This window comes from Stenella coeruleoalba, assembly GCF_951394435.1.
Source record: "Stenella coeruleoalba genome assembly, chromosome: 1".
NCBI classification, from domain to species: Eukaryota; Metazoa; Chordata; class Mammalia; order Artiodactyla; family Delphinidae; genus Stenella; species Stenella coeruleoalba.
Window position 1 is genome coordinate 65,111,134 of NC_137169.1, and position 14,621 is coordinate 65,125,754.

The 14,621-nt window shown below is 35.4% G+C and overlaps 2 protein-coding genes across 4 annotated transcripts in view; one reads left to right on the forward strand and one right to left on the reverse strand.

Moving 5' to 3' along the window:
- The window catches only part of LHX8 (LIM homeobox 8), a gene marked incomplete at its 5' end in the record, with an annotated part of 76,742 nt that extends 63,453 nt beyond the window's left edge, over positions 1-13,289 (forward strand). Inside the window, one exon of one of the 2 annotated variants that reach the window (XR_013831476.1) lies at positions 13,141-13,211. Coding sequence is in view for 1 of the 2 variants with exons in the window: in XM_079943854.1 (XP_079799980.1) it covers positions 13,141-13,259 (119 nt within the window). Of the gene's footprint in view, positions 1-13,140 lie in introns of both variants that reach the window. The other variant, XM_079943854.1, reaches the window with a different exon arrangement.
- Positions 9,474-14,621, reverse strand: part of SLC44A5 (solute carrier family 44 member 5) — a gene marked incomplete at its 3' end in the record, with an annotated part of 381,161 nt that continues 376,013 nt past the window's right edge. Inside the window, exon 22 of one of the 2 annotated variants that reach the window (XM_079943833.1) lies at positions 9,474-9,580. In XM_079943833.1, the coding sequence (XP_079799959.1) occupies positions 9,474-9,580 (107 nt within the window). Of the gene's footprint in view, positions 9,581-12,586; positions 12,700-14,621 lie in introns of those variants that run through there. The other variant, XM_079943832.1, reaches the window with a different exon arrangement.

Here is a 14,621-nt window from a genome sequence, read left to right on the forward strand (position 1 = left end):
GGTCACCCACCCAGCAGGTATAGGATTTGATTATATTGCAAAAGCATCCCTCCTACTGTTTCATTGTGTCTTCTTCTTTGTGTTTGGATGTAGAATATCTTTTTAGTATATTCCAGTCTTTTTTTTGTCGATGGTTGTTCAGCAGTTAGTTGTGATTTTGGTGTTTTCATGAGAGGAGGTGAGCTCAAGTCGTTCTACTCTTTTATTTTGTCTCCAATCCTCAGACATTTTCTTTCAGGAAAATTTTATTGATACACAAATCTAACTAACACTTGAAAATGCATGCTCTTGTTATGGGTCATAGATGACTTCAGGCTCTGTACAACAGAGTTCTCCAAATAAAAATCTTCATTAGCCAGTAGGAAGTAAATAATCCAGAAATAGAGGTCAGCTCGGTTCTTCCTCAGCTGAGCTGCAGGAAAAACAGCAAATACAGTACAATAGTGCTATAGTCTTTCTGATAGCTTTCCTATCTACACCAAATCTCTGGAAATTTTCAAAGATCCAGCAATTCCATTCCTGGGTATCTGTTTGTGGCCCAGGAGGGCTGCTCAGCTCCTACTTCTTGCATCCTCCTCCTCCTCCCTATCCCCCCTTTCTTTCTCCCTCAGCCTCTGCCAGGTACTCATGGTGCCAGCCAGGTCTGACCCAACCAGAAAGAGAACAGGGCAGGAGGGGGTGGCCTGTTCATAGTATTCTCTTATGATTTTTTTTTTTATCTGTGATATCAATTGTCATTTCTCCTCTTTCAATTCTTATTTTGTTCATTTGGGTCCTCTCTCTTTTCTTCTTGGCTGGCTAAAGGTTTTTCCATTTTTTTTATCTTCTCAAAAAAACAGCTCTTGGTTTTATTGATCTTTTCTACTGTTTTTTAATATTCATTTTATTTATTTCCTCTCTGATCTTTATTATTTCCTTCCTTCTTCTGACTTTGGGCTTTGTTTATTCTTCTTTTTCTAATTCTTTTAGGTGGTAGGTTAAGTTGTTTGAGATTTTTCTTGTTTCTTGAGGAAGGACTGTATCACTATGAACTTCCCTCTTATGCTTTTCCTGCATTCCATAGATTTTGTATAGTTGTGTTTTAATATTCATTTGTCTCAAGATATTTTCTGATTTCTTTGATTATATTGTTGACCTGTTGGTTTTTTAGTGGCATGTTGTTTCGTCTCCATATGTTTGTTCTTTTCCCGTTTTTCTTTCTATAGTTGATTTCTAGTTTCATACCATTGTGGTTAGAAAAAATTAATTTGATATAATTTGTATTCTCTTAAATTTGTTGAGACTTGTTTTGTGACCAAGCATGTGATCTAACCTGGAGAACATTCCATGTGCACTTTAAAATAATGTGTATTTTGCTGTTTTTGGATGGAATGTCCTCTAGATATCTATTTTTTTCTTTTTCTTTTTTATTGAAGTACAGTTGATTTACAGCATTGTGTTAGTTTCAGGTATATACCAGAGTGACAGATATATATATATATATATATATATATATATATATACACACACACACACACACACACACACACACACACACACATATATTTATATTCTGTTTCAGATTCTTTTTCCTTATAGGTTATTAAAAATATTGACTATAGTTCCCTGTGCTAGGTCCTTGTTGGTTATCTGTTTTATATATAGTAGTGTGTATGTGTTACTTCCAGACTCTAATTTATCCTTCCCCCCTTCCCCTTTGGTAACCATAACTTTGTTTTCTATGTCTGTGAGTCTATTTCTGTTTTGTAAATAAGTTCATTTGTATCATATTTTTAGATTCCACATATAAGCAATATTATATTTGTCTTTCTCTGTCTGACTTATTCACTTAACATGGTAATCTCTAGGCCCATCCATGTGGCTGCAAATGACATTATTTCATTCTTTTTTATGGCTGATTAATATTCTATTTTGTATATAAATATACCACATCTTCTTTATCCTTTCCTCTGTCATTGGACATTTAGGTTGCTTCCATGTCTTGGCTATTATAAATAGTACTGCAGTGAACATTGGAGTTCAGGTATATCTTTTCGAATTATAGTTTTCTCCAGATATACGCCCAGGAGTGGAATCCCTGGATCATATGGCAGCTCAATTTTTAATTTTTGAGGGACCTCCATACTGTTCTCCATAATGTCTGTACCAATTTACATTCCCACCAACAGTATAGGAGGGCTCCTTTCCCCCACCCCCCACACCCTCTCCAGCATTTATTATTTGTACACTTTTTGATGATGGCCATTCTGACCAGTGTGAGGTGATAGATGGTTCCTGTTTTTTAACCAATCACCTACTCTATGTCTTTTAATTGGAGCATTTAGTCCATTGACATTTAAAGTAATTATTGATAGCTATGTACTTACTGCCATTTTATTACTAGTTTTCTGGTTGTTTTTGTAGTTCTTCTCTGTTCATTTTTTCTTTTAGTTTCTTCCCTTGTGGTTTGATGATTTTCTTTAGCAGTATCCTTGTGTTCCTTTCTTTCTAGTTTTTGTGTATCTATTTTAGGTTTTTTATTTGTGGTTACCACAGGGTTCATATATATTGACTTATAACTATATCTACTCATTTTAAACTAGTAGTCATTTAAGTTCAGACACATTCTAAAATATCTACATTTTTTACTCCCCTCCTCCACATTTTGTGTTTTTGATATCATATTTTACATTTTCATGTTTATCCCTTCCATGTTTATTATAGTTGTATTTGCTTTTTAAATTTTTTGTCTTTTAATCTTCTTACTAGCTTATTTAAGTGGTTCATCAGCCTTTTTTATATATTTGCCTTTCGTTGTGGGATTTTTCCTTTCTTACAGATTTTTACTTCTTGTTGTAGCCTTTTCTTTTCCACTTAGAGAAGACCCTTGAACATTTCTGTTAGGGTAGGTTTAGTACTGATGAACACATTTAGTTTTGCTTGTCTGAGAAGTTCTTTGTCTACCTCCTTCAACGACAATATTGCTAGGTAGAGTATCCTAGGTTGCAAGTTTTTCCTTTTCATCATGTGGAATATATCATGCCACTCTGTTCTGGCCTGCAAAATTTATTCCAAAAAATCAGCTGATTGCCTTGTAGGGGTTCTCTTGTATATGACTCTTTGTTTTCTCTTGCTGCCTTCAGAATTCTCTATCTTTAATTTTTGCCATTTTAATTATGTTATATCTTGGTGTGCATCTGTTTGGGTTTATCTTGTTTCAGACCCTCTATGCTTCCTGTACCTGGATATCTGTTTCCTTTTTGAGGTTCAGGTTGTTTTCTGCCATAATTTAATCAAATACATTTTTTGACCCCTTTTTCTCTCTCTTCCACTTCTAGGACCCCTATGTTGGTACACTTGATTTTGTCCTAGAAGTCCCTTAAACTATTCTCATTTTTTCTCCCTTTTGCTGTTCTGATTGGGTGATTTCCATTATTCTATCTTCCAGAATAGAAGAATTCTATCTTCTGGTACATTTTTTTGTATCACCTCATCTGCTGTTAATTCCTTTTAGTGTCTTTTTCATTTCAGTTATTGTATTCTTCAGTTCTGACTGGTTCTTTTTTATATTTTCTAGTTCCTTGTTAAAAATTCTCACTGTGTTCATCTATTCTTCTCTCTAATTCAGTTAGCATTTTCATTAGTAATGCTTTGAACTCTTTATCTGGTAAATTTTTTATTTCTGTTTTATTACTTATTTTTTCAGGTTATTTTTTCTTGTTCTTTCGATTAAAACAAATTCCTCTGTCTCCTCATTTTGCTTAACTTCCTCTGTCTCTATGAAATTAGGTGAAACAGTTACCTATTGCAGTCTTGAAGGGGTGTCCTTGTGTGGGAGTTTCCCTATACAGTCTGTGTGTGCTCAATTGCTTTGGTGGGAGAGCAGGATCTGATATGAGGATGAGTCATGTTTTCCCCCAGCGTGTGCTGGCATCTGTCATCTTGGTAGGAGGGAAGGCTGGAGATGGAGGGGCTCAGGCAAGATCCAGGTGTGAGTCAGGGCTTCTCCTCTGCTCAGTGATCAGCACCACCCTATTGAGGGTGGGGGTAGGTCCCAAGTTGCTGGAGCAGAAGCCCTGAGGTTCAGGTCTGAGCTGGCTCCATTCCTTTTAAGTGTCTGCTTTCCCCAGTCCCAGCACTCGCATCCTTGTCCCAGCGGGGAGTAGTGCTGGAACAAGAGGGGCTGGCCCAGGCACTCACTGTGTGTCTGGGCACAAGCTATGTTGGCCTTAGCTACAGTCAGCAACCTAGACCGCTCCTGATGCTCTGCCAGTGTAAGCACCAGTAAGGGCTGCCCCTGCCCCACTTGGATGCCTCTCTGGGTCTGACCTACCTTCGTCCCTCACAACTGAGTTTTCTCCTTGGCCACTACAGCCCTCACCCTAGTGTGGATCTGTGCTGCAGATCCAGTGGGGCTGGTGCAGGCACTTGGCATGGGTCGGGGTGTGGGCTGTGGCAGCCCTAGGTGGAGACCTGGACCGCTTCTGATGCTCTGCCAGTGTAAGCACCAGTGATGGCTCCCACTGCCCCACTCAGACGCTGCTCCAGGTCTGAGCCGCCTCTGTGCCTCACAGCTGAGATCTCACCTCAGCCACAACAGCCCTCACCCCAGGGTGGAGCTGTGTCATGAAGCAAGTGGGGCTAGAGTTGGTGCTCAGCTCACACTGGGGCTTACACCAGCCTTGAGGGAAACTGGCCAGTGTCCCCTGCAGTTTCAGTCTGCCATCTCTGCCCTGTTTTGGGAGTAAGCAAGCATGTGTGCACTCTTCATGAGTAGAGTCCAGGCTTCCCACAGCCTTCCTGTTAGTCCCACTCACTGTCCTCCAACCAGCCAAGGGGACCTGTCTTCCCAGTGTCAAACCCCAGGGCTTGGGTGCCCAGTATGTACCTTTAACCACTTACTCCCCAGAGAGGATCTCTGCCCTGTAACCTCCATGATCTTCTGAGTTCCCTCTCAGGGGCACAGGTCCTGATCTGATCTCTTCTTACCACTTCCTACCTGATATCATGTAGATCTTTCTTACAGCCTTAGTTTTTCAGGATTCTTTCTGCCAGTTTACAATTCATTTTCAGTGAGAATTGCTCCACATGTAGATGTAGTTTTGATGTGTTCATGGTGGGGGAGGTGAGTTCTGTATCCTTCTATTCTGCCATCTTGATATCTTCCCTAGGCAAATGTTTTTTAATCCCTTCATCATAAATCATGTTGAGACATCATTCTTTTTTGTTTGTTTGGGCTAAATACATCTGTGTGATTAGTTTTACTGTAACATAGTCTGCTTCAAAGCTGTTTACCAGAAAACTGAAAAATATTTTTAATTACTGGCTTCAAATGTGTTGTTTCTTTTTTCAATAGATTTATGAATTGCATTCAGAAGGCACCCTGCTTTCTGTAACATTGCCCTCTTAGATCCTGTTAGAGATATATTTTTATATACCCTTAGCTTTTTCTGTTCTCTCCTTGAACACCAGTGCTTTTCCCAACATCTTACCTTCATTTTCTTCTTTCTGTGCACTGCTTACACATATGCAGCAGCACACATTCATTTGGCTGGAAGAATGTGGAAATTTCAAGATTACTCTAACAGTGATCAAGTCCAGGCTCACTTTAATTTATATGCAAAATGAAAACATCTTTTCATTTGATAAGCTTCTCCCACCTTTGTTAACACACGATGCTCTTAGTACCATGTAAAAGGCCAGAATATGAAGACGCCCGTGTTTTTGAGTCATCGGTGGAAGGGCATTTTACTTTGTTCACAAGATTGTTTTATCCATTTGCTTAAATTGTTCTAAATCATACAGTAGAAAAAAGGACTGGAAAAAAAAGAGCCAAGGTGTTAAAAAAAAATAGCTAGTGACTTCAAATAGTAAAATTGAATTGATTGCTTTTAAATGCGTCACATAACAGTCCCCATTCGTCCCAGCACAGAAGCCATTAGAGAAGATATTGCCAGATTCTATACTATTTTGGCTGTTTCATTTTAAGCAATTGGAAAGTCATAAATGGGGGAAAGAACAGTTCAGTTTGGCCTGATAAATTTTAAGAGGGTCCGTGACTGTGACATCATCCTGATGTCCAAGTCTTGCATAAAGTGGTACTCAGTTTTCATGAATAAATGAATTTACATTTGTTTTAATGGGGGTTGGCTTTGTTTTCTGGGTTTTGATTCACTAGCAATGAAGCTAGGTCCTGAGAGAAATCGTCAATACCCATTTTAGCCCCAAGACTAGAGACATGGTATATGGAAAGTAATTTTGGAGAAGTAATTTATTCTTGCTATATTGGTAAGATATTTCTTTTCATCCATGATTTATTCAATTGTATTCGTATAATCATATAGCTATGTTTTTAAAATACAAACCTTTGCAAACATCTACGGATAATATTTGCAAGAAACTGGAAAATATGTCAACACCATTTCATATCCATGGTCTGCAATAATGATTTTTGTTCAATTTTGTCCCCATATCTTATGCCAACAAAGACTGATTTATAAAGCATCCAGAGTCAGATAATACTAAAGATAATTGCTATGCCTGGTTAGAGTTTAAGAGCAATTTCCTGAGGCACCACTTGTAAAAGTGAAAGAACATACATTGGAATGAGTGCTGGTCAACTATATAGTAAAAGAACAATAAGGAATTGTTGCATACAGCCTGCTTTCCAATATTATTTTAAATAATAACTGCATTACGCCTGATGATCCTACAGAACCTTTAATAGTGTGATTTCACAAACTCTTTTTAAAACTTTCTAGGCACATAGAAAAATCAAATCAGTCATAGTCCAATTTCAAACAATTTATTTACAAATATGATCAGTGCTTTATCATCTAAAAGTGGGACTTATTAAAATATAAAGCAGGTTTGGATTTCTTCTGGAAACCAAATGATATTTTTATTTTAAATAAGAAAAGAACCAGTAACTATATTAACAAACATCTTATTAGATATAGGACATTTTATTTCATTTTATTTATTTTTTTAAAAATTAATTAATTAATTTTTGGCTGCATTGGGCCTTCATTGCTGCACGCAGGCTTTCTCTAGTTGTGGCGAGAGGGGGCTACTCTTCATTGTGGTGCACGGGCTTCTCATTGCAGTGGCTTCTCTTGTTGCGGAACACGGGCTCTAGGCGCGTGGGCTTCCGTAGTTGTGGCTTGTTGCGGGCTCTAGAGCGCAGGCTCAGTAGTTGTGGCGCACGGGCTTAGTTGCTCTGGGGCCTGTGGGATTTTCCCAGAGCGGGGCTGGAAACTGTGTCTCCTGCACTGGCAAGCGGATTCTTAACCACTGCGCCACCAGGGAAGTCCCAATATAGGACATTTTAAAACAACCTTGAAAACTGCAACATTTATGTTTTCATTTAAAGAAACCTATTAAATTTTAAAGAAAAATTAAGTTTGAAGATTTAACATATAATTAATTCAATTTTAAAATAGACTCATAGATTTGTTAAGGAATATCCGAACCTAAGAAAATTTTTAGCCTGAGCTAAACCAGCGATAGGGACATTTAATCTTGCCTTAGAAAGTATTATTAATTTGTGTTCACATTTTTTATATTCTGTAAACTTATCCCTGCCTTTAAAATGATGAGGTTTGCTTCTTATGAATGTTGGCCAAACCAAATGTGGGACTGAGCAAACTTTTGGCAAATTAAAACAAAGACCAACTAACTAATTTAGGCTGTTGTTTGGGTTTTTAAAAAACTCCATTTCTTATCCATTTAGCTTTGACTTATTTACTTTGTATAAATTATCAGCTTCAGTTATTTGGTTTGGCAATCAGTGCACAGCTAGAGAAAAAGTGGAAAACAAGTTTAAAGATAAATCTAGATTTAAAAAAAAAACCTAGATATTTGATACAGAGGAGATTTTGTCATGATGATAGATGGGTTTTTCTAGCTTAAAGAAATAAAAAAGCAAAGAGCTTTTTCTTATCTAAATCTTTATTAGAAGAAAAAACAAATAGATTTAAAACAATGAGTAACAACAAATTTCATTAAATATTAAACAGTTTAGTTATCAAAGATATTTAGACAATATGTTCCTAATATTTCTGCACAGCAGAAGCATACTGACTATAGAGCTCAGACTGTCTTGTGCTCATATGAGTTCGTTTTTGGCATAAAAGAATATCCAAAGTCACATTTAAATATAATAGATAAACTGCTAGGAACTTACTATAGAGTCTCAAAGCTTTCACAAATTATCATTGTGTGATTGACATTCCCTTAGGGTGAATGTTTTATGGACTCTTTCTGTAACACTGAGTAACAAACTGAAATCATTTTCTTTAAAGTTAGTACTAATAAAATTATTTAAAATTGAATTAGAAATTATGTTCTTGTTCATATTAGCACAATAAAAAGTAACATGAATAAACTGATTATTTCATATCAAAAGTTAGAAAATGGAAATAACATACATAGAACGCTCATTGATGATAATAAACAATCATTTAAAATGGAGCTATTCAGTACATGACATCTGTGAGCACCCTTTCTAGGGGTAAAGTTTCCCTTTGTAATTTCTTCAAGTTTCCCTTTCCAATCTGTGTAAAACACTGAGAAATGTAGTCTTATACCTATTGTATTTTCAAATATCTATCATAGAAAAGATTACATTTTAAACTCACTTTTAGTAAAAAAACAAACCTAACAAGTGTCCTTTCAGGTTTTTTTCTTGCGTGTAGTACACATTCATGAATGTCCACTAGGCGCAAGGGAAATTGTTTATGCTGCAAAATGTAGTCTATATAGTGAGGATATCAAACATACTGAAATGACAAATGGTTTTCAACCAGTGAGCTAAGAAAAAAACAAATGCAAGAAGACTTGTTTTAATCACTAAACATTGCAGGATTCTTTTTTTTTTTAACAATGTGTGTAAACTTGCCCACAAAAGCTGGGTAATATTAAACAGCCAGTAAGGCACTTTGTCAGAGAGGACTAAGTCGTAAAGGCTGGATGATTGACAATTTGTTTAATAGGAAACAGTCTATACTTAGAGCAAAATCTGGAATGTGGCGCTCCTTTTACCGATTTATTGTCAAACAGGAGTGGGGAAAACTTTAAAATCTTCTGTTTTACTTTGTTTACCAATTTTCCCTGCAGAAGTCTTTTAGTTGTAATTTTAAAAATATATTAGGAGCTACCAATTTAAATAATGTATCATTTTTCAATCTAATATTTAAAACAATATTAACATATTCACTAGCATTTTCAAAACATCCTAGCCATTCTATTTAAAAATGAATTACAAAACAAAAGATCTTAGTATAAAAAATGTTCCGTGTTATTAACAATTCCCTTGCAACTTCTGATGGCTTCACGTATTACAGTATAAGCTTTGGTATAAAACATGCAAATAAAAGCCAACAAGGTCGTGAATACAGTGTTCCATACACAAAGCACTTATGAAACAAGTGTAGCACATACACAGCAGATGAGGGAAAGGTAACACCGCTGCAGGATGACCAGAGTTTGCACTTCTACTGCTTCTTAGTTTGTGCATTTTGCTCGTTCAAAATCTTCAGCAGAGATTGACTCATGTAATAGGGTCTTTCAGCAGAACCATCGTTTCTTTCTAAATCTTCCACTAGGAGGAAGAATGGCACAGGGTAAATATCAAAGCAAAACTGTAAGAGAAGTAACATCGCCATCTGCTGCATACTTGCTTTACAGCAGTTCAAAATGTTATTCTAAAAAACAGCATAGTTTGGCATCAACATTATTGTAAACATAACTATGAGAAAACAATCAGCCCTTGTTATTATATCAATAAGATATTATCTCATTCTGTGTACCAGGTCTGATTCTGCCAATAGCACGTGCCTCTCAGCTGCATGATTAAGGAAATAAGTTTTATCTTCTTTTAGAGAGCAAATGTAACTACACAAAAAACAAGATGTATGAGGAATTTCTAAATTCACCTTCAAATTCCTAAAAAGTATGATGTATTCAACTTGCCTTCTAAGTTACCATATTAGTTCAAGATTGCTTTTGTTTTTCGAGCAACAATTTAGGTGGTACAGTTTTTTTTTTTTTTAAAGATTTGTAAATTTTCAATATATTTCAAATCTTTGAACCCAAAATTTTTAGAAGTATGGCTCTGTTTTTTCAGTTATTATCTTAATTTCTTTATAAGAAAGTGGCTTTTAAATTTTTCTCAACTCATTTTTCTCTATATTTCAATTATACAAAGAAGTAATTAATGAAAAATATTTTTTCTAACTAGAATTAAGCACATAATATAGTTAAAACTTCTATACTTAGAGATTTTTAAAGAATATTTATTAAGAATATTGAACCAAACGACATTGCTTTTCCTATGATTTTGCAACCAAGGGTTATATTATTAAAATATAGCCAAGTTTAGAATGTATCTATCTCCATATAGTTCAGTGAATACTTTTACTGTGGAGAATTTTCTGGTCTAATCAGCAGATTTAAATGTTAAGCATTTAAAACATGGGCCCCCATCTAGTACCAAGGATCTAAAATACAGAAGTTATGATTGTTAAAATTCTCCAAATTAATCTCCTTTGTCTTTCTCAATTTTCTAACTCCTAGAACAGCCAGGCTTATAAGGAAAAAATAGGCCAAATGATTTCACACATGTTGATTTATATTTTATGCAAGTGATTTTCCAACTTTTATGTGTATCAGAATCACTAGAGAACTTTATAATAATTCACAAGCTGCCCCACACCCAAATACTTAGACTCTCTTGGGGTGGGGGGGGGCACATGTATCAATATTTATAACAATTTCTCAGAGTGATTCTGATACGTACACAAAAAATTTAAAATTGTTTCATCATTATGAATTTTTCAACTACTCCTAAAAGGGGACTTATTCCTTATAATTTTTCAATATTTAAGTTAGAGGTAACCATTTTACTAGATTTTTGTTGTGAACCCTGTATTACTGAATAATAAAATAATAACTATCTAGAAAGATAGGTTATCACTGTTCTCTGAATTATACTTCAAGGAGCATGAGAGTGAAGAAGGTATTAGCCAAGGTATGAAGCCAAATGACACTTTTGATTACAGTAATCTCAAGAAAGCAAGCCAAGAGCAAGACGGTGGCCATAGAAGGACCAATATTTTGAAAATCTCCCCTATTCATTAGCTTCTTGCTATTAAGCTGCTATGAAGTCAGTCTAAATCTAGGTTCCCACACTTCAGGGTCATTAAATAAATTACTATTTATATTTATAACAATAATACATTTCTGACTCTCTTCTTGGATACATGGATCATATATCAGATCAAAATGTTAGATCAACATGTTCCTTTCTGTCAAGACATAAATAATCCTTATATACAAACTTAGTGTAAAAGCCAAAAGGATACTATTGATTCAATGCTCCTTTTGGGGTACATTGTTACACTGTTTGCCATGTCATATGCACTTGCACATAGGAGATGGATAGGCAAAGTACGTGAGTGTCTGATTCATGCTTTGCTACGCCAGAGCCTGGTTTGTTGCTCTGGCCAGCAAGGGTGGAGTATGAAAGTAACTCTCCTCCTAAACCCTTCAGGAAGAGATTTCCTAACCTACAGTATGCCTCTTGTAAAGGTACAAGATGAGGTACCTATGAAGGGCTAATATTTCCTTAGGGTAAAATCTGAAGTGTCTTTCTTATCTTTTCTCTTTCTTCACCGAAAGTTAAGCTAAAGTTAAACTTTTTATAGAAAAAAGCCACATCATCTCTTTAATCTAGAAACTCATAACAGATATAATCACTCTTCTGAAACAGATCCATACCCATTTTCTATATGATGGGCATAGGAAAATAGGGATTTATCTCTATTTGGGTTACAGACAAATGGCATGAGTTATGTGGCCATCTCAGTTCTGCTCAGAATATTTTCATGGTGGCCAGAGGTTCATATTATTGGAAATGACATTCCAGAACTCAGATTCAACTTCACTATAGATATAATTTCACTAAAACAAAATGGCCTATGAAGGTTCCACAGTAAGTTTTACCTAGTAATGCAGCCTATGGAACCTGTATAACATTAACGTCTATATGTTTGTTATGGTCTCGAATCACTTACTGAAATATACTTCCTAGGGAACCATTAATACAAGTTTAATCACAGTTTAGAATGTTGTCCACTAGCTTGAACAGTATAAATATAACCATAGCACCATATTTACAAATTTAGTACCATATGCTGGTTAACTATAAATCAATCTTTTTATGGCTAATTGATTACACATTTATAGTGCTTTCAAAAATTTCCTGAATACCCTTTACAAATATACATTTATAAAAAGAAAGGCTATCAAAATGCTGCAATGGGAAACAGCATGCCAAGTTATAAAAGTTTTGGAAACACTTTCAGCTATAGACTTTAAAAAAATGTGTGACATTTACACCTCGCTCTTCAGCTGGGACCACTATAAAGTATCCTAGTTCACAGAGGCTACTGTCATCAATTGCCTGATACCTCAGATGGTACCAAGTTCTCGCTTTTTAGGAATAAGCACTGAAATTTCACATTACTTAAAAGCATCATTTTCAAATACAAATGACCTAATTTACAAAACTTCTACTTAAAAATGAATGGCACTGTTTGGAGCTTTTCTACTCTTTCTGCTTCTGGGGAACTAGTTGCTTCTTGTTCAGAATTCCGTGCAGGGTAGGGGTTATGAAGTAGGGTTTTTCTGTAGATCCATCATTTCTTTCCAGATCTTCACCTGTATATGCAGCAGCCAAAGCAGGCAAAAGCAGCAACAGCAGCAGAACAATTATATGCATTTTTATAAATTGGAGAGTCGAACAGGGAAAAATCAGAGAAAGCAGTGTTAGAAAGTCAAATATAAGACAAATTAGTGCAGTTAAGTAGCTGATGCTGGTCAAAGTAAGAAGCTTCAACCTCTGCCAGGAAGCACTGAAACTTCCTAAATCCCACCCACTCCAAAGAGGTTTATTTTGATAGTTTAAAGGTTAATAAGATCTTTTATGTCCTTTCAAATGTGTTATCTTTAAATTCTAACGACTGTTCATTTCAGAGAGGTAAATTGCCACATCCTCTGAGATGAAGCTGAATAAAAAGTATGGTGTGATAAATGTAGAGAATAATTGAATTTCAGAGTTCAAAGTCTGTTTTAATGGTAATTCACACCCTCATGTTACAGATGAAGAAACTGAGACCCAGGGATGTAAAATGATTCTCCTGAAATTGAAAGCTCTGGGGCAACAGGATGAGGTGAGGACCCAGTCTCTTGACACCTACTTCAGTTCTCATCCTACTTAACTAAATGGTGTCCTGTCCTAAATCCTTGTAGTTTACCTCAGATTATATTCAAAAGCTAATACAGTGTTTGCTGACTTCTGTAATACATGAGTTTATATTCCTGCTTTGCTTAGGCTAATAATAAAATGATGGATATTCACTGAGCACACATCTGTTGGGTGATTGGGGACAAACATGAGAATGATGCTGAGAAGCAAGGAGAAGTTTGCATGGAATTAAATTTCCTGCAGATACATATAATTCACAGCTGATAATATCTATCTCAATAAATATATAAATGCAACTTGAAACTGTTTTGACTAGTATATTAAAAATATTATGCTATTTTAGCCTTTATTTATTATGAAATACAGGATAAGAAGTATCATATAAAACCATATAGCATAATCACAGATTTATGGAATAAATCTAAGTTATTTTTCATCATACTCTCTTAGGAATGGTTGGATTATTGGTTTATTAGATTTTTACATTAGATTTCACAGTGACTTTCCCCACATACAAAATGAAAAGCTAAGAAGGGAACATGATAGATGCTGAACATTTTTGTTCTTTTTTCCTTAATCATATTTCTATATCTTATATCACATATCATATGTCGTATATTTATATCATTATTACTTTTGAGGGATTGGTAGGAACTGTGGTATCAATCACATAATAATGAAAATAATCATCTACAACTATTGTTTTTTTCCCATCCTGGGACCAGAATTCTCATCGCCTTGTAATGTTGAAAGGATGCTATGTCTCTATAAATGAAGTGTTTGTTTGCAAATGGTTTGCATTTTTAAAATCACCAGTTTTCTGGCAGTCAAGAAAATAGGTATAAAGAGGTATATATTTTTTAAAAAGGTACAGTTCCACACAATCATAATTTGCCTTAGAGTATCATTTAAGAAGAAAATTTTCCAAAGTTAGATGTTGCCCATAGTAACAGCTGCAGAGGGAAGAAGAATACAATTTGGCTTCTCTTGTTCTTTATTATCAAAGACAAGAACATCCAAAAAGAAACTATTCACATTCAACACACAATGTGTTAAATAAGGCTGAAATTATACCTGCTTTTCAAGAAGTTGGCAATTAGTAATATAGATGAGTGGAAAACATTTCTTAGTGCTCAAATTTAAAATCTACTGTCAAAATTAAAATCTACAAGATTTGCCAAAGCTTCCAAAGATTGGAAACTGATAGGTTCTAAACATTTCCCAGGATGCATTTTGAGAAAACTTTTCAGTTACAAGAATCAGGAAGATCCCAGTGGGCTCTCCCAGTTTCATTCCCATGATTAGCATTTGAGATGAAAGGAGAGACTCTGAACATTCAAGATCTGTCTCTTCTGTGTCTTAAGCTACCTTATTC